This window comes from Capra hircus, chromosome 27 (genome assembly GCF_001704415.2).
Source record: "Capra hircus breed San Clemente chromosome 27, ASM170441v1, whole genome shotgun sequence".
Lineage (NCBI taxonomy): Eukaryota > Metazoa > Chordata > Mammalia > Artiodactyla > Bovidae > Capra > Capra hircus.
Window position 1 is genome coordinate 29,318,819 of NC_030834.1, and position 27,937 is coordinate 29,346,755.

Consider the following 27,937-nt stretch of genomic DNA (forward strand, 5'->3'; position numbering starts at 1 on the left):
TTAAGCATGTGGATGTCTGTGTATAACTGATAAAAGGATGGATTATAAACACATACTAGATTAGTCTGAGTAAAACTTAAAAGAATCTGTATTGGAATGCTTCCGATAAAGGAGGAGGTTGGTAATTTTGACTCATATTCTGTTAACAATGCAAAGTGTTCAAAATTAAATTGTTTATTTGTTTGCATTTCTCTCAGGCAGTCTAACATCTCAGACTGTCAGATACATAACATAATACTTCTTCCACTTTTCAAGTGATGAATGGTGTGCTGAGGCTTTGAATGCTCCAGAAGGGTTGTAGTTCTGGTGACGTCACATCAGGAGGCCACTTGGAATCTCTTTCTTAAAGTAAGTGTTGTCCTCTGGAAAGATTTAGGTGGATACTGTGAGCCTGAAACACCAAGCAAAATTCTCATTCAAATGTTTTTACAAACCCCAGCTCTCAAAAGGGTCATGTTTGTATGTTCCATGCAGATGATATATTTTTTTTAATTAAAAAAAATTGTAATGTCACTTTTACAGAAATCAGGTAACAGTCATATGGAGAAACTGCCGTTTGGGGTGCTGAGAAGAAGGAGGGGTGCTCCCCTTAACCGGGCCTGAATCCTGGCTGTGAGTTGTCCCAGATAACTGTCAGCTGCCTTAAGAAGTCCTTCCCACTACTGGCCTCTCAGTTTCTCATTTCTTTTCTTTTCTTTTTTCCTGCTACAGAGCAAATGTTGGTAAGTTTATAGCTCTTGCTGCTTTTGAATCTGGGAACAAAGGTAAGCATAAACCACATGCCTGCTTGTCAGAGAGAAAATACATCATTAGAAATACAGGATCATCTTTCTTATGTACCTTTCATTGCTTTAAAAAAAATCATATTACTACTTTATTTTACTTTAATTTTATTTGGGCTGTGCCTCGTCTCAGTCACAGCATGTGGGATCTAGTTCCTGGACCAGGGATCAAACCTGGGCCCCCCTACATTGGGAGCATGGAGCTTAGCCAGTGGACCACCAGGGAATTCTCCCTTCCATCACTTCTATAGACATGAAAGAGGGCTCCAACCAGCAATAATAATAGTTGTCAGGAAGTTTTTGATAAGAGAATACAGTAACTTAGTATTTGGTGGAAAAGTAGGAGTGTAGATTTTAAACAAATTCAGAGCTCAGTTTCCCCTTCCTAACCTCTCTTCCTGCATGCTATTCCACTTTTCCACTTAGCAGGCTTTGATCAATGTCTCCAAAATCAAATTCATCAGAACTCCTCAGCACCGTCTGCAGCAATCACATTTATCACCCCTCCCTCTCCTGTCTCTCAAGCATCATGGCTGCCATTTACAGAAAGAACCACTGTTACTGAAAACAACAGCAAACACTGCCGGGGAACGTATAAGGATAACAGCAACAAAAAGGCCTGGCAGCTTAGAGCTATAAGCATAGCAAGGGAAATTTCAAACAAATAAAGAAATCTTTGACATCACTATGCTGGGCTGATATAAACAGTGATAAGCCTAGATTGTCCCAATGCTTGAATTACACTAGATTTATTTTAAAATGATACTATATTAAGTATTTCCCTTAAAACAGCAAACTGTCCTCTACATTTCAGATTATTTATAATACAAATGGTTCATAATTTTTGAGCGAACAATGTATCCCTGACATCTGGCTAGGTCCTTTCCATACGTTTTTCCAATAATTACTCTAGTCTATTATAAAAAAAACTAAGATCCAGAGAGATTGTTGTTGTCTTTGTTTAGCTGCTAAATCGTGTCTGACTCTTCTGTGACCCCATGGACTGTAGCCCACCAGGTTCCTCTGTTTATGGGATTTTCCCAGGTAAGAATCCTGGAGTGGGTTGCCATTTCTCCTTCCCGGGATCTTCCCGTACTGGAAATCGAACCTGCCTCTCTTGCATCTCCTGCATTGGCAGGTAGATTCTTTACCACTGAGCCACCAAGGAAGGCCCCTCAGGAGAGGCTGAGGCTCTCCTAAAGTGCTCAGCCAATAGGTACTAGAGTTAGGCATTTGATTCCAGAGTGACACACCTCACGACAACGCTATGTGGTGTCGACCCCATGGACTGTAGCCCACCAGGCTCCCCTGTCCATGCGACTTTCCAGGCAAGGGTACTAGAGTGGGTTGCCATATCCCTTTTCCAGGGGACGATGCTATGTTACCTCCTTAAGTAAAAATGCTGGTAATGGTTTTGAAAATTAAAATATCATTGGCCTGAGTTCAGTCTAGAAACGTCATTCTTTAAATGGCATGCTGCTGCTGCTAAGTCACTTCAGTCGTGTCCGACTGTGTGTGACCCCACAGACGGCAGCCCACCAGGCTCCTCTGTCCCTGGGATTCTCCAGGCAAGAATACTGCATTAAATGGCATACTAGCTGAGAATAAGTATTTATCTGTAAAACTCTAAATCATAAAATAACTGGAATATTTGTATTATTACTTTTGTGAAGCATTTTTATATTTAGATCTTCAAAGAGAATCTAAAAGGATCAAGTTTCATTTAGAAGAAAAGTGTAGAAACTCTACAACAGAGAAAGACATTGATTTCTCATAAGACTCATAAGACAGCATTTTCTTTTTCACGTGGGTAAGGCCCTAAGTCGCACAGAGTCGGACACGACTGAAGCGACTTAGCAGCAATAGCAGCAAGGCCCTAAGTTATTCAGAACCTTTGGGTATTTTCTCCTTTAAGATTATGAAAATTAATAAAAGGAAACCTCAGCCAACCTCAGAAGGCCAGTAGAGGGAGCTCTCGTGGCCTGCTTACCACTCACCTTCAAAAATCCCAATGGGAAGACAGCTGGTGAAGAATCTGCCTGCAATGCAAGAGACCCAGTTCGATTCCTGGGTTGGGAAGATCCCCTGGAGAAGGGATAGGTTACCTACTCCAGTATTCTTGGGATTCTCCGGTGGTTCAGACAATAAGGAATCCACTTGCAATGCGGGAGACCTGGGTTTGATCCCTGGGTTGGGAAGATCCCCTGGAGGAGGGCATGACAGCCCACTCCTGGAGAACCCCACAGACAGAGGAGCCTGGTGGGCTACAGTCCATGGAGTCACAGAGAGTGGAACACGACTAAGTGACTAAGCACAGCACAACAGAAAGAAACTATCTTGGTCTCCCAAACAAGCAGCCCAGCCACATTCCTACCCCAGCAGGAGGGAAGACTTCCTTGTTGCCTAGCAACAAGCCCAGCAGCTCAGCCAATGAGAAGCCATCATTACTTAAACCTTTCCTTTCCTCCAATGAACTTTCCTTTTTTCTTTACTTATTACTTCCTTTCCTTGTCCTGCCTTCCTTTTATAAAAGCTGTCCATGCTGTGCAACTCCTCAGAGTATCTGCCAGATGAGATGCTACTGGCTTCATGAACTGTTTAAAAAAAACCTAGTTAGATCTTCAAATGTACTCAGAGAAGATTTTTGTTTTTTAACCAACAGTAGAGAAGTGCTTGCCTTTGTATTTTGCTCTTTATAAAAATTCCTGAGATACAACCAAAGACTACAAACACGGTCAAAATTATTCACTCAAGGTAGATAATCTTGAAAACTTGAAACTTCACATACATCGTTTTGTTTGTATATGCAAAGCACTGACCTGTTAAAAAACTCTGACCTGTCCACACCTGCCCAGCAAATTCCATCAGTGTCAATGAACCTTTTCGAGGTGTATCTGACTGTTAGAAGAAAAATAAAATGAAAGATGAGTTCTATTGTTTCGAATATTTTTAAGAATCAGAGTTATGGTTAACAGAGAACCTACCCGAAATGTATGGGTAGTGCTGGGCCTTGAAAACTGTTCCACGGTTAGAGATCTTTCTCGAAGAGGTGACCGTTCTACACTATCAGGTAATGCACTCAACCCATGGTTTTGTAGATGTCTTCCTCTGAGCTAAATAAAGGATAATACATTCTTGTTAAAACAAATGCAGTTCTTAAAAAGACAAAAGAAAAATCTGTATATGTTTCAATCAGTCTCTCCTCTCTTCATTCTTTCATTCGCTTATTTGAAAAACTTTTATTTAGATGTTGCTAAGTATAAGGTCTACTAAACCCAAGTATCAAAATATACTTTGTATAAGTAACTGTACCTTTTAATCTGAGAAAGCCCTAATAAGTAAATATGGATTAAAGCATTAACCACATAAAACTCTTAATATTAAATTATGATAGAAATGTTATTCTGCATTTGTAAATGCAGCATGGGTGCATTTTTGAAGCATCTGACTTTTTTAAATGTGATGTTTGACTGCTTCTATGATTCCACTCTAAGCCACAATATTCTAAGGGTAAATATTAAAGCTTCGCAACTCCTGCCTTCTGGGAATGAGTTTTATTGCTGTGCCCAAGGAGGCGGAAGGAGTGTGAGAGAAAGCACTGCCTCAGTTGGTTTTTCTCTGTCTAGGCCTTATGTCCCTACGATTGGCATTCTTCTATATTTTATCAAAGAGACACAAGTTAGGGACTTCTTTGGCTCTCCAATGGTTAAGGCTCCACACTTCCAATACAGAGGGTGTGGGTTTAATGCCTGGTCAGGGAACTAAGATTCTATATGCTACATGGCCAAAAATAAAAATAAATAGTTGCTTATACTGGAGTGCAGTGAGCAGTCAGTATAAATCTGGGGGAAATCTGATTATGCTTCCTACCAGCAGCATAGCTTCCTCAGGCTTTCTGTAATTGCTTGGCTGAACTGAGCTTGGGTGAAGAAGATAGTGCCTCAACACTCTAGTGAACATGGTACAGATTAGCTATAAAGATGAGAGTTTAGGGCTGCGCCGGTAGTCCATGGTTAGGGACATGGCATTTTCGCTGCCATGGCCAGGGTTCAATCCCTGGTCAGGGAACTAAGATCCCTGATACCATGTGGCAGGGCCAAAAAAAAAAAAGAGAGAACTATTAAAAATGGCAGAGTATTTTACTGTGCTGCTTTTAATCTATGCCAGGCATTATTTAACATCTATAAATTCATGTAATCCTTATAGCAGTTCTTTGAGGTGGGAATCATTATTGCCCTTTTATAAATAAGACAATTAAGGGAGATTAATTTGTACCAAATCATACAGAGAGTCTGTGTGACAGGCTTCAAACACAGATCTACCTGTCCACGGGATTCTCCAGGTGAGAATCCTGGAGTGGGTTGCCATTTCCTTCTCCAGGAGACTTTTCCAACCCAGGGATCGAACTCGGGTCTCCTGCATCGCAGGCAGATTCTTTACCATCTGAGCCCCTAGGGAAGCCCCTCCTGACCTAACCATCACACTGTTTTTCTTACTACGCCATCCTGACCATCAGATATTTCCTTGACAGCTGGACTCTCTGATTTAATTCAGGCCATGTTTGTATTTCACAAAATAATCAATCAACCCTCTGACCTCCTGTAAATTCTCACAAGACACTGACTTTCAGGAAGCAGATCAGGGAGATGTTTTATGCTACTGAGCTCTTGTGAAAGTGTTCGAATTATGTCTGCTTGCTTTCCAACAAACAGTGAAAATGGTGCACTGAAGTATCAAGACATTTGTCTTACGGAAACAGGGCGCGATCCTGGACCTGCCGTGTGGTGCTCTCCAGTCTCGGAGCCTATTGGGGGCAGCCGGCTCCGTGGGGTTTGAGTCGGTGGGGAGCCCATACGCTCCACGCCAGTTTGCCTGTAAACACAACAATGTGACCTGAGCACCCAGGTGCAGAGAGACGAAAGACTTTTCCGCAAAGCTCCTTACCTGAGCTATTGATCACAGCCTGCCTCCAGTGCCTAGCAGAATGAGCTGAGTTTCCTGAAGATGAATGTGGGCAGGGGACTGAGCCCCAGCTCCAGTCACTCCTGTGTTTTGCAAGGACTATGAGCCTGTGTTTAATAAGTGCTCAGCTATGTACGGAACACACAAGTTTCTGAAGGTCTAGTTCCTCCCCTTAAGGAGATTTGTCGTTGTTTAGTCTTTAAGTTGTGTCCAACCTTTTGCGACCCCATGGACTGTAGCCCACCAGGCTCCTCTGTCCATGGGATTTCCCAGGCAACAACACTGGAGTGGGTTGCCATTTCCTCCTCAGGGGATCTTCTGGACTCAGGGATTGAACCTGTGTCTCCTGCATTGGCAGGAGGATTCTTTACCACTGAGCCACCAGGGAAGCCCTCAGGGAGATTAGAAGTTATTGAAAACAAGATGAAGACACGTAAGTAATTAGATTACAAGGTAATGCAGCTGATATAACATAGTGCTATGTCCAGCATCTGGTTCTTATTACAACTGCTGTAGAAATTTAGAGAATAGAGCAATCAGTGCAGGATAAAATTAATTCTACTGTGCAGGGCGTCAGTGAGGAAAACCACAACATTTTATGTAAGGCCATAAAATTAAGAGGCAAGATAATGTTCTTTGATGGGAAAACTAAACATTGTGAACATGTCAGTTATTCCTAAATTTTAAATAGATTTAAAGCTATGAGGTCCGATGTGATACTTTTTTTAAAATTTGACAACCAGATTGTAAAATTTATCAGGATGGATTAGAAATTTTAATAAAAGAAGAGTAAGGATGATAAGACACCTTCCTTACCAGATAATAACATTGAAAAATTAAATGATCCAACTCATGCACAAGAATAGAGATGGTTACTCTAGAAATGAATTCTATTTTTCATTTATTCACTAATCATAAACTTATGCAAATTAAAATATGACAGGTTTTGATCCATCAGGTTTTAAAATACACATACTACCTAAAGTTTACAGGCTGTAAAGGAAAGAGTCTTGTCTGTTGCCAGGGGATCTATAAAAATTGGTAGAACCATTCTTAGAAGAACTTTGAAAAAATATTTCAAGAGCCTTAAAAATATCCATAATCTTTGACCTGGTAGCTTTACTTTTAGGACTCCCCACCAGGAAACAATTTTAAGACACCCTAACTAAGATTTATGTCAGATAATATTCACTGCACATTATAATAGTGAAAATATAAAAGAAATGAAATTTTCCAGTAACAGGGCAACACATATACCCACATAATTATAGTCATTAAAATCATGCTTTCAAAAATATGCAATAACATGGAAAATATGAATAATGTTTAAGTGAAAAAGTGTATGAAAAAGTGCTACATTACAGGACTTTCCAGGTAGTCCAGTGGTTAAGAATCTGTTTGCAGATGCAGGTTCGATCTTTGGTTGAGGCACTACTGATAAGATCCCATGTGCCACAATGTAACATCTTGTGTCCAGTGACTAAGAACCAAAGCAGCCAAAAATACATTTATAAAACCTATTTTGGGAATGTCAAAGCAATCAACAAGACACTAGCTATTAACCTAAATATTGCCTGACACTTGGGTGACTGAGAAAACTGTTCCTCTGTGATTCTACAATTAAAGGAAGTGCCAAATGCCTTTTTAATAAGGCAATGATTTGATGTTGATCCCCAAGGCCAAAAGATTTTCTGAAATTCCCCACACAGAGTGAAACTTGTCCTTAGCAATAAATAGAACCAATAGGTATGTTGTTGTTGAGTCTTTAAGTTGTGTCCGACTCTTCTGTGACCTCATGGGCTGTCCACGGGATTTCCCAGGCAAAATACTGGAGCGGGTTGCCATTTCTTTCTCCAGGGCATCTTCCCAGTCCAAGAATCGACCTTCACAGCTCCTGCCACATCTCCTGCATTGCAGGTAAGGTTCTTTACCGCTGAGCCACTTACTCTAATAGCTATGTACATCAACTTTTACATATCACAATGAAAGTATCAATTATGTTTTTTTAAAGGCTAATATTTAGCTACTTATTAGTTTTACAGACTCAGTCACTGAAACCCATCCAAGACCCTCTCCCTCAAAGAACTTCCTTTTGTTTGGCTGCCTGTGCTAGAGGTACATGGCCTGACTTTATATTCCAGTATCCAACTAAGTATACTACTTCAACTCATGTTAAATATCCAGAGTAATGAACCATTTAGAAAAATGTTCATATAAAATTTGACAGCGGATGCTTTGTCTGGAATAAACCACAAACTAACTGACAAGCATCTCTGTCCTCTGTGACCTTTGCTTTACCATCAGAGAGAAGCAAGACTTACAGTTTTGTCCCCCTAAGAACTTCATCACTGTACACACTGGGGATTTTTAGTCTCTGGGAGTCCGAGGTAAGAGAAGGCAGCCTCCTGTGTGCAAGTGTTTTCTTTGCGGAGGTCTGTGGTCCACGAGCATCTGTGATCCGGGCCAGACGGTTTGGGGCTGAGGAGAGAACAGCGTATCCTACACCCAGTGGTCTGTCCTCCTGCTCACTCCTGGGGGAGAGAAAGCAACTTAATTGCTCAGGGGTAAGTTCTGCGAGAACAGGGCACTTAGAATATTTATCCTTTACCAGACTCTGTCTAGAGCCTGGCATGCAGAACATAGTCCCATTTGTTCACTGAATGAACAGACTAACATTTCCAGCTCAATTTTAATTTCAAAGAAGGATCATCAACAGGGAAAAAAGATCTAAGTTTCTTCTTGTTTGCATCAAACCATATAGTCCACAAGAGGCAGAATTCTTAGCTACAGTCCCCTTTTCTTATCAGCCCCAACCTAACAGAAACTGTTTTGTGGCTGATACCTGACTATCATCCTTTTACTTTTACACACTGACTGCACGTGGTCTTTAGGGCTAGAATGCGTCCAGCTCAGGGAAGAGGGTGGATCACTATTTTTTATACGCACTGTGTTCTATCTGCAAAACAGGTAGGTCTCTGCTGAAGTGGTTTTGCTTGAATTGTCATCACACCATTCAAGTCACTATAAAAATTGTTGGAGAAGCGATGTATCTGAGGAAAGTAAACACAATAAAAATTAAAAAGCATCCACGGTCACTGCAATTACTGTTAAAGGACAACTTCAAACTGGCTAATAAGAGGTGCATTTAACAAAGGGACTCTATTTTCTAAAAATATGTGAAGAGAAATTAATAAAGAATGACTGAATTTCCAAATGGGCTTCCCCAGTCGCTCAGCAGTAAAGAATCCTCCTGCAAGGCAGGAGATGCAAGTTTGATTCCTGGCTTGGGAAGATCTTCTGAAGAAGGGAATGGCAACCCACACCAGTATTCTTGTCTGGAGAATCCCATGGACAGAGGAGTCTGGAAGGCTATAGTCCATGGGGTCACAAAGACCTGGACACAACGGAGTGACTGACACTCACTCAATCTTTATGTTGGTGGTAACAAGTCCAACTTCATAGAGTTATTAGGAGAATTCAATTTGATAACCTTGGTGAAAGCATGAAATAAAGGCTAAATTATTACTAATCTCGTATCCAGCCTGTAATACGACCAAGTAGATTTAAAATAATATTTAGTTTCAGGCAAACAGGGTTTCTGAAACTAGAATTCTAATTCCAGAAAAATGTGGCAACCCTAATCCCATTTTCCTCATATCGAATACATATAAAAATAAATGTCAGAGGCATAAATTAAGACCTAGTGTGATTACCACAAAATGCTTTGCCTATTTCAAAATAAACTCTACTAGTATTTTATAACTTTGTTGCCCATTCACTTTCTTTTACATTTATCCAAATTAAAACAAAATAGCTATAAAAAACATTTCTAAAAACCATAAAAAGCCATAAGTACAACAAAATATCTGTTGAAAAATTTCCTTAGATTTGAAAATTTCCGTATTTCTCAAGTATATTTATGTTGACATGAAGTGAAGTAGCTCAGTTGTGTCTGACTCTTTGCAACCCCGTGGACTGTAGCCTACCAGGCTCCTCCCTCCATGGGATTCTCCAGGCAAGAGTACTGGAATGGGTTGCCATTTCCTTCTCCAGGGGATCTTACCAACCCAGGGATTGAACCCTGGTCTCCCACATTGCAGGCAGATGCTTTAACCTCTGAGCCACCAGGGAAGCCCTATATTTATGCTGCCTGATAGTTAAAGCTTCTCTTCTATGTTGTTATAAGTGTTCACTTGTATGTGATTCATATTTCATATTTTAACATGAAAAGTGGGAAATATTACTGAGCCTGTCAGTAATTTAAAGTGACAAAAACATACATTAAGCTGGTAGCAATTTCAAAAGTTTCTTTTGAACAGCACAAGCAAAGACTAAGTGGAAAGCCCTGGCACTAGAGAGTAAATTCTATTAGTTATTTCTGTTTTAATCCACTGTTCCCTGAACCTCACGCCCTATTGCTCCTATGCTGGGTGCCTACTTCTGCCTCTGCTTTGTCATCCTCCAAAGTTGTAGCCTATATCTAAAGCTACAACTGTCATCTATTCTAAACATATCCACTAGATTGCCTCTGTGTGTGTGTGTGTGTTTGTGTGTGTGTATATATGTGTGCGCGCATGCGCGCACACTGTACTCTTTGCCATGGCTTGACGCCCTCCAATTAACTTGTAAGAACCAGGAATTTCTTTTTCTCTTTTGTCTGCTTCCCCACACCAGATGGGCTGTGCAAACATAAAGTCCAAACTCCTTAGTCCTCCTGAAGGTGTCCCATGAACAAGTGCATCCTTTCCAGCCCACTTTCTACTAGATCTTTGCATAGGGACATAATTCAAGAAAACCGTATTGAGTTCCCAGTACATGTTTGTATGATTCTGTGCTCACAACACCCCCTTTGCACAACATATGATTGCCCTCATTCTACAGATAAAGAAACTGGAGTTTAGAAAAGTTGAACAACATATCCAAGATAATCCTCCTTACGGGTCTCAATTCCCAACGCCACATCCTGCCACAGAGACTCTGCTGGTCCCAGCGCCCCATTCTCCAGCCCTCTGTCCGTCTCTGCCACCCTCCCTCACGCCTCCACGTGACAATTGTCTGAATTGACCCACACAGTCTTCCCACCCAGGAAAACTACCTGTTTCTTCATGTTTGGCTCAAATTTCATCTCCAACCGAAAAGATGAAGCCTCGCTTCAGGCAGGGTAAATCATCCTCGTCTGCATTCTGTTACAACCTTTCTTTTGTACATCACTTAGAGAAGACACTGCATCTGACCTGTATAATACTTTTCACGCGACTATTTCAGAGAATACGCTGTGATCATCTCTGTATGTCCTTAAAACACCTAATACAGTTGGTGTGTGGTGCTCAGTTATGTCTGACTCTTTGCAACCCCATGGACTATAGCCCACCAGGCTCCTCCATGGAATTTCTCAGCCAAGAATACTGGAGTGGGTTGCCATTTCCTATACCAGAGGATCTTCTTGACCCAGGGATCGGATCTGAGTCTCCTGCATTGGTAGGCAGATTCTTTACCACCTAGCCACCTAAGAAGCCCCGATATAGTTCACTTAATACAAACTCAATAAATGCTGAATGAACTCAATGCATACTCATTGGTTGAGTCTTTTATTGCTTTGGTGGGAGGGAAGGAGAACATCTGTAACCTTCAACTTGTCTAGAAATACTGGGGAAAGCATGTTTTCTTTTCAAAAATTGTGGAACCAGTTCTACCCCTCCAAACAGCTGGCATGTCACAAATCTGAGTGTCCCTGTTCTGTCAAACAATCTGGCGATTTTATTAAACTTCATCTGAGTGTCCCTGTTCTATCAGACAATCTGGAAATTCTATTAAACTTCATAAAATATTTTAAAATTTTGGTCTTATTGTCCAACAGACCCAAATATCTTGATAACAGAATTTAACACTGTACACTGGCACTCTGGACAACCTGAGGCCAGATATAAAGACTGAAAGAAAGAGAGAGCGAGAAAGCACCTACCTGCGGTGGGTTAAGATGAGAAGCCAGGGATACACTTCGAGTTTCAGAGCTTCTGGATGGCGGAACACTGGATATATCAGCATTAATGCGGGAAATAACCATGGGTGGAGATTTATTCTCAGCTACTTTCAATTTTTCTTTCTGTTTTCTTCCTTCTGTGCCAAAGAAAAACCAATGTTATTAAGAAACATTATGTAATACTATATATGTACTTAAAATTCACTGATCAGAGAGAGTATTTCTTCTTGAGATACCTCGAGTCTGCGGTGGCCACTGAACCTTAAAGAGAACAGACCCTATGGAGGAATGGGCTTTGACACTTTTCCAAGAGCATCTAATGAAATCCCTATCCTTTCAGTGGTAGGTAAAAAAAAAAAAAAATCAGAGTTATACACTGAGGCAAGAATGATTCTTGGTATTTTATAATATCCCAATTATTCCCTTTGATTGCAAAAAGTAATATTTAATTAATATGATTATTATACTATTGTGAAAATTGGTTAACATTGGTTACATTACTGTACACCACTGACATTTTTTATCATTTGTTTCTGCTCGGTTTCGAGTAGAAAACATTTTATACAGGTAAATGAAGTGATTAATAAATTAGCTTGTTGACCTTTTATTTTATAAATAATGTCATCTAGAATTAAAAAACAATATCCCATTACTAGAGATTAGTTAGGTAATTTTTTAAAATCAGAATTTAAAAAGTGACTTCTAGCTTCTCTCTAATGTATTTCTGTATTTTTTCAGGAATACCTCAATCTTATTTTTATAGCTCAAAACATGAGAATATCATTTCTGAGGTGATTAAAGTTTACTTGTGAATAAAGGCAGACACCCACTTCCCTTCTCACTCCAGTCATGTCCTAGATTTGGCCAAGTCAAGCAAGTGGGACAGAAAGCTGAGGAGCAGGGGTTACTTTTTCTTTTCAATACGTCACATTCTACAAATTAAGTACCTCTAAGTTCCCAGTTTTTTCTGGTCAGCTTTTCCAGCACCTCCACCACATTCATCCAGACGTGATCAAACACTTCCGCAGCCACCGCGTCTCTGATACAGTCATGTGGCGACACGGGAGGAAGTCCGTGCGTACACCACGTCCTGCGACGACGAGCTGGCTTTTGTTCAAGACAGTCCTCGCCACTAAGGACAAAACCCATTCTCATTACTGAGCTATCAATGGTTGAGGTTAAAAGAATGCTACTCCTCTAGCTATCCAACTCACATGCATATATGTATACTGTATGTATATAAACAAACAGCATTTTTTCAGTACCAAATTTTTATTATACAATACCAATAGCTTTTCTCTAAGAATCAGATACGCATTTAGAGCAGAGACTGGACCTGGACCTTTTCCCCTTTGCTCTCCTGGGCAGCCAGATTCCGAAACCCTGGGGGACAAAGCCCACTAGAAGCCTTCCCACTTTCACCAACGCGCTAAACACAATTCTTATTTTCTATCAGTGCCACTTTGTCAGTAAGAAAGGGAAACACTGCTCTAACATATGCATATTCTGCCAGGAACTGAAAAACTTTGGGGAGCACAGGACTCTCAAAAGAATGGAAAATCTTTCGGATAAGTGAAAAATGCACAAAACACTACATGAGCCTATAATCAACACACATGCCCAACAGATATTACTGTACTAAGTCAATGTCGAATAAAATTCTATTTACTCTTGTTTTCGGTCAAAAGCAAAATACTCTTCAATCTTTCCATCCACATCAAAAACCTCTTCTTCCAGAGATGAATGTGCCATGAGGTCCACAACCCTGGTACCATCAGGACCCGGCAGGGAGGGGGCTGAGAGCACGGCCGGAACTATCTGAGACCCAGAGATGCACAGCCTATGGGGAAAAGCAGATTCTGCATGAGGGTCAACAATACAATGTTTACATGATCGGGGTGGGCCCTTAAATTAGTTACAAGGCCACAGATTTCCAAATTTTAAAAAGCACTAAACACTACATTTGACAAAAGTCATATGCTTAAAAGCAACATTTTAACCCAGGCATCATTAAAATTTTTAAGGGCTTCCTAAAAGTCTAAATCATTCTACGAGTTTGTGTTTTCTTTGCTATGATGAAGGAGCATCATGGCATAGTCCCTAAGATGTGTGAATGGCATAAGGGACTTACCAAAATCTGTTCATGAGCAAAAGAACACAGAATAGAGCTTTATTTCTTCGGCTACTGTCTTGAGGCTTAGTATCCATTACCATGAGGCAGTTCTTATTTGGCATCTAGACCCCGCCCCTCAGAGTATTTGAAACAACAGTTTAAAAGTTAACTGTCTTGATATATGTATTACATGCACACAGCATCATCAGTTTAGAATCAGAAGTATCTTGGGTTAAAAAAAAAAAAGTGCTCTGCACTGGCCCTTTATTGAAATCTAAATTTCTAAGTTGGTGAAGCCAAGGATCACAGCTGAGATAGACATGAAAAAGTATAACTAAAATGCATTTGAAAATACTTTTTAGGGCTTCCTACATGGCACAGTGGCAAAGAATCCACCTGCCAATGCAGGAGACACAGGAGACTCGGGTTCCATCCCTGGATCAGGACAGAGATGCGCCTACTGCTGAGAGTCGAGCGACAGATTGGCGAGCTCTCTCTCCAGTAGTTACTTGCACTGCATGGCAGAGATTGCAGTCTGGAGACAGGAGGACTGGCACCATGGCAGATGAGTCATGGCAGAGAGTCAGTCACAACTGAGCAACTAGTCTGACATCTGGCTACTACTATTATATAGAAATGCTCCAGTGCCAGTGTAACATCTGCTGCAAGCAGAACCGGTCGAACCTGGAGAAGATGGCACCATCAGTGTTCATCATGGCAGGCTATGTCATGGATCGCAAAGAGTCAGACACAACTGAGCAACTAACACCTTCACATTTTCACTTTCGAAAGTAACTTCTAGCAACATACTCTCTGATGTTGCTGCTGTGTCCACAGTCATCAAGGACGGGTCCGCGGATGGCAGAAGCAGGCCGGCTGCTCTGGAAATGCTCAACTCCTTCATCAGCGGGCGGGATGAGCTGTCTTCCTAATACTCTGAAAGTGGGAGGGGAAAAAAAAGGAAACTGATACTTTTTATTGGAAAGGGGAAGATGTTTTGAAGCAGTTTTGAAAGGATGAAGCGATAAGGTAAATACTGGTACATGAACAGTGTAACGGGATCACATGAAACGTACGGGCTTTGAGGGGGGACATACTACACTGTTCTTGCCATTGATGGACAGCCCTGAGCCAAAGTTTGCAGGCTCCCTGAGCCACTGGTTTCATTTGTTCCATTTTGTATGCAAAGTAGAATAACAGTTCCCTTGTAGGACTAACAAGTAGCTTAGAGACAGTATAATGACATTCAGACAGCTAGGGTAATGCTAGGCACACGGAAGCTCCCTATGTTAACCGATATATACGCAACAAAGGAAAATAATGTGAATATATATACTTGGTTTACGGTCCTTGCCATCTTTTCTTTTCTCTACCCTCTTGCTTCCTTCATTTTAAGTATGTAGGACAACACTGAAAGAAACAGCTCTGAGCTCCTGGGTTTAGGCAAGTGCACGGTGATGCCTAGGAAAGTCCACGTGCATTGTTAACGTCTAGTGGACTCTAAGGCAGGGGCTTACAATGGCCTGGAGACGAAAAATTAAACCTACTGAGTAAAGATTTTTAAAAATCTTAGTTAAGTCAGGATTTTTTAAAAATCTTAGTTACTTAGTTAAGATAACCAGAAGATTTATCAACATCTGTATGGAAATTCTAATGTAGTCTCCCAGATATAACCCCGAGAAACTTCAGATAACGGACATGGATTTTTTTTTTTTTTTACCCTCCTAGTAGGTTTGGCTGAGTAATTGAAGGAAGACAATCTATATACTCGATCTATATCCTTTGTCTTTGATATTAAAAAGAAATAGATGACCTTCTCCTACATAAGGGATCTTGATGAGATAGTCAGATTCATCCATGCAAATAATCTCTCTCTTCCTGCCCAGACCTTGCCCCATGCGTTGCTCCTCGAGGCTGACAGACACAGCTGCTCACAGACTAGGGAGTGGGAAGGCACGGATAGCTCCCTCCCTTCGTCCATTCTTGCATCTGTGATGCATGCAATGCCTTTCCGAGCATGAGCTCCATGCGCGTCTCACAAATTAAAGTGCGCTTGGAAGGTCTCCAGATTTCCTCAGACACCATTTCAAAGGGAGTGACTTTTCTCAGTAAAGCACGTGTGTTCCCGTTACATATTTTGACAAGCACTTTCACTGAAAATATACCGACGTATTGAACAGGTCAACAGGGAGCAGTTCCCAACCCCCTTCTGGAGAATTTTTGTGAACAACCTCCTCACCTCAGATGCAGGGACCGGCCTGCCCATTCACGGCACTCAGCCTGGAGATTCTGGGTCTGAGGGCTTCCTTTCCCTTCAAACAACATTTCCTCAATCTCCCAGAATAACTGCTGCACCTTCTGTGCACTGGCTTTGTCAAACTCCTAAAATATAGAAACGCACATTTAGTTACAGGACTAGAAGCTGTCAATAAGGGTGTCAGAATCAATGATACTTACAAATTTATATAATAGGAGGGAGCGTGACTCGATCGAAACCAGACATACCAGGGCTCCAATTTTTACTCTTCTGAAAAAGTACATCCCAACTGAGACTTAGTTTCCTTAACTGTTAAATAGAGATAATCTCTACTACGAGAAAGTCTCATAATCCAAGATTTTACATAAACATAGTTACAGCTATGAATATACATACTGACATAGACATTGATAATGCTGGAAACACACACACCATATATCCAAGCACATGCACATATGTGTGTACACAGACATGTGTCCCTCATGTAGTTGTGCCTTGGACACCTAACTGCATTTGCAAATTGCAATCTTTTTCTAATGCAAAGGAATATTATTTCATGGAAAGGGAAAGAATCACTTTCTTTCACTCAAGAAAAACAGAAAAACAAACAAACAAAAAACCACCTTAGGTATCCGAAAAGATGTGGTTATTAGGATGAGACCAGAGTATTCATTTTTCCTGTCTGGTCTTAAGAGATTCTTGGGCTGAGGGCGCAGTGAACTGTCAGGGAGAAAACCCTTCAGTTTTTCTGTATATTGAAAATGACTGAGAAGTAACAGGCCTTGTGCCCTTATAGTCAGTGAGGAAAACATGAACAGAAGCACAATTGGAAGAACCAATTATCGGCTTGTCGGGCAAAGGCCTTAGTCTGGTCCGTTTTCTCCCAGGGCGGGTGTGTGAAATCTAACCCACAAATTCAGCCTGACATATCTGATCCAAAATGGTCAATTCAGGATGATTTTCACAGACTGCTATTCCATATTTTCCATGATACTTCTTCCCCTTAGTTGATAAAAAACTAGATTCCCAGATTGCAGGGTAGCTGAATTACCTCTTTTAAAATACAAAATAAGGAGAAAACTCAGAAGAATATTTGGCTGGGGTGTGAAGAGGGCTTATTTTCATTTTTCTCTGTTTTGTATTTTGTTGCTTTTACAAATATTACCTATTGAAAAGTAAGTAAACGTTTTTAAATTCAAAGCAAAACAATGTTTAGGGACTGGAATAATTTAAACTCTATAAATGTAAGTCGTAAGACTCTCTTTGGATAATTACTTGAAATTTTGTAGGAAAGGAACCCAGCATTTGGATGCTAATACTCCATAAAGCAATGGTTCTCAGCCTTCTTCCCATCTGCCCTCTTTTGATCAAAGAGTGTGGGTGGGAGTGGGCGGTGTTTATCCCAGTGACAGACTCACATCTCCTCCGAAAAGTGCCCAAGTGATTCAGGGCTGACTCTCTTTCAGCCGCCCCCTCAACCCCTGCCCTGCACCCCACAACCCTTTTCCTCTGGCCCCTTTGGAGAACCGCTGCTACAAAACCATGTAAGACCATCCCCGGGGAGTGGACCCACATGCACAGTCCAGGGCGGAGAGCTGCTTTTAAAGAAAGCAAAGAAAACCAGAACACAAACAAGAAAACAGCAGGAATGAGACCATCCAAGGAGCTAGTCCGGAATCTTCCATGGGCACAGGGGCGTCACAAAAGCCTGTGTTCCAGAATTCTCAGGCTCTTGAGGGGATGAAGAGGTCAGAGACTGTGCAATCACACAGATGTGAATGGCAAGCTTGGGCTGCAGAATAGAGTCCCACCCAGCTCAGTCTCACTACTGGGTTAACATCTGCTAGGATTAGATGCAAAATATCTGATTTAGAACATTCAGGGGAAATTCCCTAATCATGATTTTTTTGTTTTTAAACAGCTTTTATTTTCCCCCAATTTTTCTCTTATTCAAGTTCCTAACTGTCAGAATCTCTCTTGAATTTGCAACTACAGATATTTATGCAAGAAATCATATATAACAACCTGATGGGGGGGTTGGAGGTGGGAAAAACAGAACTATCCATAGCTAAGATGCTGGACTGTGTGGTAATGGGAGCTTTTTAATTTTTCTTAAGAGTGTATTTTCAGTTTTATGTGTGACATGTCAGTGCTTTTATATTTATGTGTATGTATAAGTGTACCAGGTAAAGGTTTTAATTTGGTAAAAACTTTAGATCATCGTTATGAACTGTAACCATGAGATTATCCAAAATTTTGTGAGACATACATCATCTCTCCAGGAGTAAATGGAGCTCCTCTCCGTAGATAAACCAGTTGTTGAACTCTGTGTCCCAGACCCAGACCAGGAGTTGGGGGCTTCTGTAGGCGTGGGGCTCCCACTTGATGAAAATGATGACGCAGATTCCCTGCAGGAAGAAATATAAGTAACAAATGACAGTTACTGGGAACAGGTTTTACTGGGAAGCAGCTTCACCTCTCTGAGCTTACTTCCTCTTTCTTCCTTTAAATATACTGGTTAATTTTCACACTACACTGATTTTAAAAGATTTATGCAGTGTAATGTTCCACTTGGCTAAAAATAAAGCTTTTTTTTTTTTACCTTATAGAAATCCATGGCCCATCAGTGATTCTGTTTCCCATATTCATTCAGGCAAGTTTTGATTTTGTGATCAGAAACATTTAAAAGGCTAATTCTTACCGGCTGTATTTAGCAATGGCTTTCTGTACATTTTTTGTAAAATGGGTAGGTAAAGGATCTTTGCTTTTCACAGTGAAACTCTGCTTTCCAGATCCTTCTGACAGTCCTCTTCTGAAAAAATAAAATATGAAAAGTAACTGTAATAAGTTTATTCATTAAGACATTTAAAATTTCCTTTCATAGAAAGTTGCCCCTCTCTTCCCATCATGTCTCCCTAAACACACACATGTATGAGCGCACACACACACCCCACACACACCTCAAGACACTGAGGCTTAGTTCCCTACCATTTTTATTTTTCTTAAAATCAAGGTTGTGGGGTGGGGAGGGAGCTGGAAGGGAGGTTCAGGATGGGGGGACACGTGTGCACCCGTGGCTGATTCATGTTGATGTATGCAAAAACCACCATAATTTTGTAAAGCAATTAGCCTCCAATTAAATTAATTAATTTTTAAAAAATCAAGGTTGTTATTAACCTATATGCACTGTTACATAAACTAGGGAAAAGCAACTTCTTGTGACTCAACCAGATTGGTCTAAAGGCTGCCCCAAACCTAGGTGGACACAGCCTCACTCCAAAACTTGGCGATGGAAACGTGAGCTGGATTTCAGGTCCCAGGTATTTTTTGACCCCAGGTGCCCTTGGGCTTGCAAAAGCCAGCCCCTAGCCTTGTACCAAAATATTAAAAGTAATGGAAAACTAAAACAGAAGAAAACTCTCAATTTTAAATATGGCATTAAACCTGGCTGGTGTAGTCCAGTTAGTGTTAATCATTAAAATGTCCTTTCAACGAACCTCTTAAAACATTTACTTCCCTCTAATCAAAAAACCTTTCTAACAATAAACTACTTCTGTTCTTTTATCAAAGTCATATTTTCCCACATGTTTTATATTAACTTTAGATATGGTAGTTATTTGAGGAAAAAAGTCAATTTTCAATATTTCTAATAGGGACACCACTCTAGCATTCATTTAAAAATTTGCTTTTCAAATAAATGGTATGTAATTTTCAACACTTGTGTTTCTGACTGTAAATGGAGTTTTAAAAAATATTAATATGAGGATCAGTTTTACCCTTTGTTATATACTAAAGAACTCTACAACAAAGAGAATTTTTAACAAGTTAATTACTATTACTGAAGGAAATGACAACCCACTCCAGTATTCTTGCCTAGAGAATCCCAGGGATAGAGGAGTCTGGTGGGCTGCTGTCTATGGGGTCGCACAGAGTCGAACACAACTGAAGTGACTTAGCAGCAGCAACTATTACTTTGTGTAGTTATTACTACACAAAAGTGAGCAATCATATATGTATTTACAAGGGAGAATAGCAGAATTATAGGATTTTTCCCCTCCCTTCATTGTTTAATAGTCATAAGTACAAGCAAGCAATCCTAAGAGCAAAGCTGTTAAAGAAAGAGTAATGGAGAAAATATAGACAAGCTTTCATGCTAATACACTGCCTTACCTCTAACCCTATCCAGTCATTTCCACATGACACTATAACTCTAGATAAACATAAAATACTTATGACATAAGATACAATAAAAAATTGTATCAAATAGATCTGCTTTGAGTGTTATAAAATACATACTCATATATAAGTTAATTTGCTTGTTATTGAGAAAAAATTTTAAATGCCAGGGTGGTAAATTAGATAAAATATTATTCTTTGGTAATATCTATAGAACAAAATAGCATGGATTAGAATCTTGCCCAAGGCTGTGTGCTTGACCAAGTTATTTCTCCAGTTGTTGTGAGACTTAAACTAGATGAATATGTGAAGTGTCTACATAATCAGGCCAGATAAATCACTACCTTGTTGGCATATGCCACTTAATGAAAACACTGCGTTCTTATGTTATTTCACTTTTCCCAGCATTTCCTATTATTCATCTGTCTTGGTACTTTAGTTTTTAAAAAATATTTATATTTATTTATTGGGCTACACCAGGCCTTAGATGCAGCACGTGGGATCTTTGGTTGTGGCATGCGAACACTGAAGTTGAGGCATGTGGGATCTAATTCCCCAACCAGGGATTGACCCCAGCCCCCTGCAGTGAGAGCGTGGAGTCTTAGCCACTGGACCACCAGGGAAGCCCCTACTTAAGTTTTTTCTTGGGATGATTCTGATACCTTATTAATATTTTCCATCTATAGCACCCAAAATACTTCCTTTCACTTAGAGATGCTCTCAGTTTGCTGCAAGGATCCCTAGTTAAATTAGTACCTCAAAGAGCATGCTTTGGCCCTCTGATCACTCTGAATGTTTCTGTTTAATACAAAATGAAAGTATCCTCCACATCTAAGATATTGCTGGAGAATTCTTTATCCTTTATAAAGAAAGAAGATTCACAGTTCTTAGCATAGCTGCTATCTCCAAAAATGACTATTTATGGAGCACCTAAGCCTCTCAAGTCCACCTTTCTCATTTTGAGCTCTTCCTCTGCTTTTTCTGCAATTGAAAGTTAAATTGACTAATCAGACTCATGCCAGTCTGCTTTGTTTTCAATGAACAGTAATTTCTTCTTCCAAAAAAATCACCCTTTTTCTAAGGGAGCAAGGGGATATCTTTTCAGACGAAGAAGAAAGCTGCTTACAAATTGAAGAAGGAACCCCTGTCTTCGCATCACACCATATTCTTGCTCAGATCAGCATTCCTACTCACTTCAAAGTGTAGTTGAGGACAGGAGGACTGAAAGATGCAAGGATGCTGGGAGGGGGCAGATAGCTGGAAAACAGATGCCTGAAAATACCTCCACACCATTTCTCCAACTCTTCTCTCCTCACCTCTTCCCTGCCTCATCTTCTCTGAAGCACCTGTATTTCTGTGGGACACCTTCAACATCACAGTTCAGCTGAACAGCAAATACATTTGACCACAAAGTTCAGAGGAATTCTGAAGAGGAATTTGAGCCCAGCAAACTCAATGACTGCTCAAAGTCATGAAGAAGAGAGGGTTGGAGCTGGTCCTGGGACCCAGGCCGTCTAATCTGGATGTCTCTCCAGGAACCACAAGTTACTGAGGCAGTGAATGAAGGATAAAATGTATAAAACTAGCCATGTTTCTTTTTACAGTTTATTTTGAACCTTGTGGTTTCTCTGTCCTCTAACCATGTACTATAGTTATATCAGACCTAATATTGAGCATCTTTAATATCCTGTAAACTGTCAACTCCTCTGTCATCTATAGAGTCTAGGAAAGTAAACACAACTTAAAAGTATGTCTTATAAATATCTTAAAACTGTAAAGCGGTGAGATGTCTAGCGAGCTTGTATTACATGATACACAGACATATAAGAGTTTTACACTATTTCCTGTCCATTCTGTTTAAGTTTTAGAAATAGTAAAATGCCACTAGTCAGTATATTTAAGGCTGTTGATCTGGGCACAGGATCTGGGTCTTAGGGAAGACTGAAGGGCAGGCAACCACTGAACTCTATTGCACTAATTGGTTGCTACATGAAAGTTACATTAAGGCTAAGGTTTGGGAAGATCCCTTGGAGAAGGTAATGGAAACCCACTCCACAATTCTTGCCTGGAGAATCTCATGGACAGAGGAGCCTGGCCGGATATAGTCCATGGGGTTGCAAAGAGTCGAACACGACTTCAGTGACTTAGCATGCACATGCACTCTGCCTCCTTGAGTCACTCTATTCCAGGTCAAGGAAATGACTAGATAATCGACTTTTTTTTTTTTTTTTTTTTAAGTTGTCTCTTGGGAGTTACCTGGCAGTCCAGTTAACTGGACTTTCACTGCCTGGCCAGGGTTCCCTCCTGGTTGGCGAGCTGATATCCTATAAGCGCCCCACAGCAGAAAGGGAAAAAAAAAAAAAAACAACAACCCTCGATAGCCCACAAACCTCTGTCACTTTGCTATACAGAAATTCAATTAGTAATCAGTAACCGCAGCTTTCAAAATGCTATTTCTGCTTTAAAAGACTGTCTGAAACGAGAATGGGCTGAAATGCAGGATGATAAACCCGGATTTACACAAGCACATCCTAGAAGCAACTGAGGCTCTCTGCCCTCAGGACTGATGAAAAGTCATCTCAGACGCCACGAATGCTCCTCAGACCAAGCGAGCATCTTGGCTCTAGGAGGCCGGATGATGTCAGCACGAGATTTCATGAATGGATGCCGAGGAACAGACCAGATGGATTCTGGCTTTGCAAGCAGTGGGGGGGAAAATAAAAATCAAGCGCATGGCACAAAAATGCTGTCTATACGGAAGGCAAGTTCATGCCTCCTACCTTCCCAGATCAGGACTTACCCAATCACCACCAGCCCCAGGCCTGGGTTGCGTCCTGTGGGCCGGGCCCGGAACCCAGAGGCCTGGGCACCGCTGGGCGCTGCCAACCCGCACCCGCGCCCTGCAGGCGGCGCCCCCGCGCCCCGGGGGCGGGGGGTCCCCGGCCGCCCAGCTCTGCGCCCCAGCCCACTAGCTAGCCCTGCATGTGCCTCCGAGGGGCCGCCGGGAACCGCGAGTCTCTAGGGGGTGCAGCCAGGGGCGTCTGGGCCCAGGCAGCCCGGACCATGGGCACTGCGATCGCCGATCGCCGGGCGCCCGGCGCTGCTCCCCCCTCCGGCTCCTCCGGCCAGATTCCGGCTCGGCGGGGCGACGCCTCCCGGCCCGCGCCCGCCCTCCCCTCCGCCTCCGTGGCTGCCGCGCCTCTCGCGGAGGTCTGGCAGTGCCGGAGGCTGGTTCTCTGGCTGCGTCCCCGTCTTCCAGAGACTCGGCGCTCCCTGCTCCCACCAAGCCTCCCAGGGCCTCGGTCCGCGTGCCCTCTTCCCGCTGCCAGGGGCCACCTTTCACAATCCAGTGCCCTGAGCTTTGACCGCAGGCGTCCACCGCTCCACTGCCCTCTCTGCGCCTCCAGAGCGCACCGATCTGGGCTTCGCACCCCCTTCCCCGGGGTCTGCCCAGACAGGTGTCTGACATCCTTAATCTTTAAAAATAGAATTTTAATCAACAGAAGGAATACGGAACCATTTCACCCACATCCCTCCTCGCGTCAAAGGATTCCTAGTGGGGGTGAGGGTAAGTAGAGGGAGGTTTAATAAAAAGTGAAGTCTCAGCCTGGTAAAGGCAAGATGCTAATCTGATTAACAGGGAACTCAAGGTCTCATTGGGCTTCCCAGGTGGCTCAGTGGTGAAGAATCTGCCTGCCAACGCAGGAAACAGCAGGAGAGGGGTGTTTGATCCTGGGGTGGGGAAGACCCCCTAGAGTAGGAAATGGCAACCCATTCCAGTATCCTTGTCTGGAGAATCCCATGAATAGAGGAGCCTAGCGGGCTACACTCCTTGGAGTCACAAGTCTGCGTGCGCGCGCACACACACACTCTCTCTCTCACAGACACACTCTCTTACACACACACACACACACACACTCTCACACACACACTCTCTCACACACTCACACTGTCTCACTCACACTCTCTCACACACTCACTCACACACTGTCTCACACACACTCAAACACATACACTCTGTCTCACACACACTCTTACACACACACACACACACACTGTCACACACACTGTCTCACACACACACTCACACACTCTCTCACACACTCTCACATACATCTCACACACACACACACACTCATACACATTCTGTCTCACACACACTCTCACACACACACTCACACACAACACACTCTCACACACACTCTCACACACACTCTCTCTCTGTCTCACACACACACAGCACTAGGTGTCATTAGGCACCCGGATTCACTTCCTGTGCGGTCCGGTGTCTCCATCTTCAGATGCTTTCTCTCAGACACCTTGTTTTGGTTTATTAATATGTGCTTGTTTCAGTCTTGAAGCCACACAATGACACCAGGATGAGAGTCACCAGAAGCTATGCTGTGAGACAGCCAAGTGGCCAAGCCACTGTTTTCATAAACTAAAAGAAACAAGAGAGTTGGCTGAAGTAAGATATATTATCAAAGCAAGATGTCCAAAGGTGGGCACTACCTGGGGTGTGCCCTTTCCCACTAAGAAGTTCTTAATAATTACGATGAATAAAGGGGACACGGCCTGCCCTGGCCGTCCATTCTCCTGTGAGATCCGAGGCCTTCTAACCCTGAGCAGGTATAAAGAAGCCCATCTATCCCTCCTGCTGGAAGACAGAATGCCTCTCTCAGCGGGAAAAGGGTAAGAATCTGCAGACTCCTTTACTCTGCCATCATCCTCTCTGAGTCTCTATCCCTCCCACATGCCCAGTACACTCAGGCCTCTCAAGAATCCCCTAAAATGTCATCACCCCAGTCCTGGCCAAGTGAGGAAGAGAAGCCTCCTCCTTGGGAGCATGTCCGTCCTCTGGCTCTGAAGACCAAGAAAGAGTTCTGCCAGCAGACTGCCTTTGGACTTGAACTGCAACTAAAATTCTCCCCTGGGTCTTTAGCCCGCTGATCTACCCTGCAGCTATGGGATTTACCACCGCCTCCACTGGAGAAGGAAATAGCAACCCACTCCAGTGTTCTTGCCTGGAGAATCCCAGGGACGAGGGAGCCCGGTGGGCTGCCATCGTGGGGTCGCACAGAGTTGGACACGACTGAAGTGACTTAGCAGCAGCAGCCACAATAATGGGAGCCAAGTCCTTAAAACTGACTTGTTTGCATGCAATACTGGCACACAAGCACTAGATGGCACCCTTTTTGCACTTTGAAAACCATGCCCAGTTACATTTTAATTCCATTATGTTTTGTATAAGAAAAAGAGGAAAACAATAAAAAGGGAAAGACTAGAGATCTCTTCAAGAAAATTAGAGATACCAAGGGAACATTTCATACAAGATGGGCAAAATAAAAGACAGAAACAGTACGGACCTAAAGGAAGCAGAAGAGATTAAGAAGAGGTTGCAAGAATACACAGAAGAACTATACACAAAAGATCTTTATGACCCAAATAACCATGATGGTGTGATTACTCACCTAGAGCCAGACACTCTGCAGTGCGAAGTAAAGTGGGCTTTAGGAAAAATCACTACGAACAAAGCTAGTGGAAGTGGTGGAATTCCAGCTGAGCTATTTCAAATCCTAAAAGATGATGCTGTTAAAGTGCTGCACTCAATATGCCAGCAAATTTGGAAAACTCAGCAGTGGCCACAGAACTGGAAAAGGTCAGTTTTCATTCCAGTCCCAAAGAAGGGCAATGCCAAGCACGTTCAAACTACTGCACAACTGCACTCATTTCACATGCTAGCAAAGTAATGCTCAAAATCCTTCAAGCTAGCCTTCAACAGTATGTGAATTGAGAACTTCCAGATGTACAAGCTGGATTTAGAAAAGGCAGAGGAGTCAGAGATCAAGTTGACAACATCCATTGGATCATAGAAAAAGCAAGAGAATTCCAGAAGGATATCTACTTCTGCTTCATTGACTATGCTGAAGCCTTTGACTATGTGGCTCACAACAAACTGTGGAATATTCTGAAAGAGATGGGAATACCAGACCACCTTACCTGCTTCCTGAGAAATCTGAATGCAGGTCAAGAAGCAACAGTTAGAACCAGACATGGAATATGGACTGGTTCAAAATTGGGAAAGGAGTACACCTAGGCTGTATATTGTCACCCTGCTTATTTAATTTATATGCAGGGTGCTGCTGCTGCTGCTAAGTCGCTTCAGTCGTGTCCAACTCTGTGCGACCCCGTAGACGGCAGCCCACCAGACTCCCCCGTCCCTGGGATTCTCCAGGCAACAGTACTGGAGTGGTTCGCCATTTCCTTTTCCAATGCATGAAAGTGAAAAGTGAAAGTGAAGTCGCTCAGTCGTGTCCAACTCTTTGCAACCCCATGGACTGCAGCCCACCAGGCTCCTCCCTCCATGGGATTTTCCAGGCAAGAGAAATGCTGGACTGGATTAAGCACAAGCTGGAATCAAGATTGCCAGGTGAAATATCAATAACCTCAGGTAAGCAGATGACACCACCTATGGCCGAAAGCAAAGAGGAACTAAAGAGCCTCTTGATGAAGGTGAAAGAGGAGAATGAAAGGCTGGCTTATAACTCAACATTCCAAAAACTAAGATCATGGCATCTGGTCCCATCACTTTATGGTAAATACATGGGGAAGCAATGGAAACAGTGACAGACTTTATTTTCTCGGGCTCCAAAATCCCTGCAGATGGTGACTGCAGCCATGAAATTAAAAGACACTTGCTCCTTTGAAGAAAAGCTATGACAAATGTACCGTATTAAAAAGGAGAAAAATTACTTTGCCGACAAAAGTCTGTCTAGTCAAAGCTATGGTTTTTCCAGGAGTTGTGTATGGATGTGAGAGTTGGACCATGAAGAAGGCTGAGCACCAAAGAACTGATACTTTTGAACTGTTGGAGAAGACCGGTGTTGGAGAAGACTCTTGAAAGTCCCTTGGACTGCAAGGAGATCCAACCAGTCAATCCTAAAGGAAATCAGTCCTGAATATTCATTGGAAGGAGCGATACTAAAGCTGAAGCTCCAATACTTCGGCCATCTGATGCAAAGAGCTGACCCACTGTAAAAGACCTTGATGCTGGGAAAGACTGAAGGCAGGGGAAGAAGGGGATGACAGAGGTTGAGATGGATGGATTGGCATCACCAACTCAATGGACATGAATTTGAGCAAATCCCGGAAAATAGTGAAGGACAGGGAAGCCTGGCGTACTGCAGTCCATAGAGTCACAAAGAGTGGGACATGGATGAGTGACTGAACAACAACAATGCTTTTGCAAGGTTTAGTGAATTTTCATTATAGTACAGATATAGGCTTCCCTCATAGCTCAGTCAGTAGGTTATCTGCCTGCAATGCAGAAGACCCAGGTTCGATGCCTGGGTCAGGAAGATCCCCTGAAGAAAGAAATGGCAACCCACTCCAGTATTCTTGCCTGGAGAATCCCATGGACAGAGGAGCCTGGTGGGCTACAGTCCATGGGGTCACAAGAGTCGGACATGACTTAGCGACTAAACTACCACCACCACCACCACAGGTATAGACCCTGCTTAGGTCAGAAATCACTGTTTCAGTGAACAATATCTAGTCTGCACAGCCAACACAAAGTTTCACCTCACTGACACCCCCCATGCATGGTGCTTTCAGCTTGGCAGCTAATTAGGGGTCAGGGACCTACATACCTTACTCCCAAACCTCAC

The 27,937-nt window shown here is 42.3% G+C and overlaps 1 protein-coding gene across 3 annotated transcripts in view; it reads right to left on the reverse strand.

Annotated features, from left to right (window-relative positions):
• FAM149A (family with sequence similarity 149 member A) overlaps nt 71–27,937 on the reverse strand; it is a 38,674-nt gene continuing 10,807 nt past the window's right edge. Inside the window, exons 1-14 of one of the 3 annotated variants that reach the window (XM_018041938.1) lie at nt 23,071–23,278; nt 18,796–18,906; nt 18,364–18,502; nt 16,077–16,219; nt 14,648–14,773; nt 13,394–13,564; nt 12,672–12,856; nt 11,707–11,861; nt 8,691–8,794; nt 8,066–8,275; nt 5,534–5,654; nt 3,767–3,895; nt 3,602–3,680; nt 71–391 (exon numbers count right to left, since the gene is read on the reverse strand). In XM_018041938.1, the coding sequence (XP_017897427.1) occupies nt 318–391; nt 3,602–3,680; nt 3,767–3,895; nt 5,534–5,654; nt 8,066–8,275; nt 8,691–8,794; nt 11,707–11,861; nt 12,672–12,856; nt 13,394–13,564; nt 14,648–14,773; nt 16,077–16,162 (1,440 nt within the window). In that variant the 5' untranslated portion in view covers nt 16,163–16,219; nt 18,364–18,502; nt 18,796–18,906; nt 23,071–23,278 and the 3' untranslated portion in view covers nt 71–317. Of the gene's footprint in view, nt 392–3,601; nt 3,681–3,766; nt 3,896–5,533; nt 5,655–6,072; nt 7,651–8,065; nt 8,276–8,690; nt 8,795–11,706; nt 11,862–12,671; nt 12,857–13,393; nt 13,565–14,647; nt 14,774–16,076; nt 16,220–18,363; nt 18,503–18,795; nt 18,907–23,070; nt 23,279–27,937 lie in introns of those variants that run through there. The other 2 variants (XM_018041936.1, XM_018041937.1) reach the window with 2 other exon arrangements.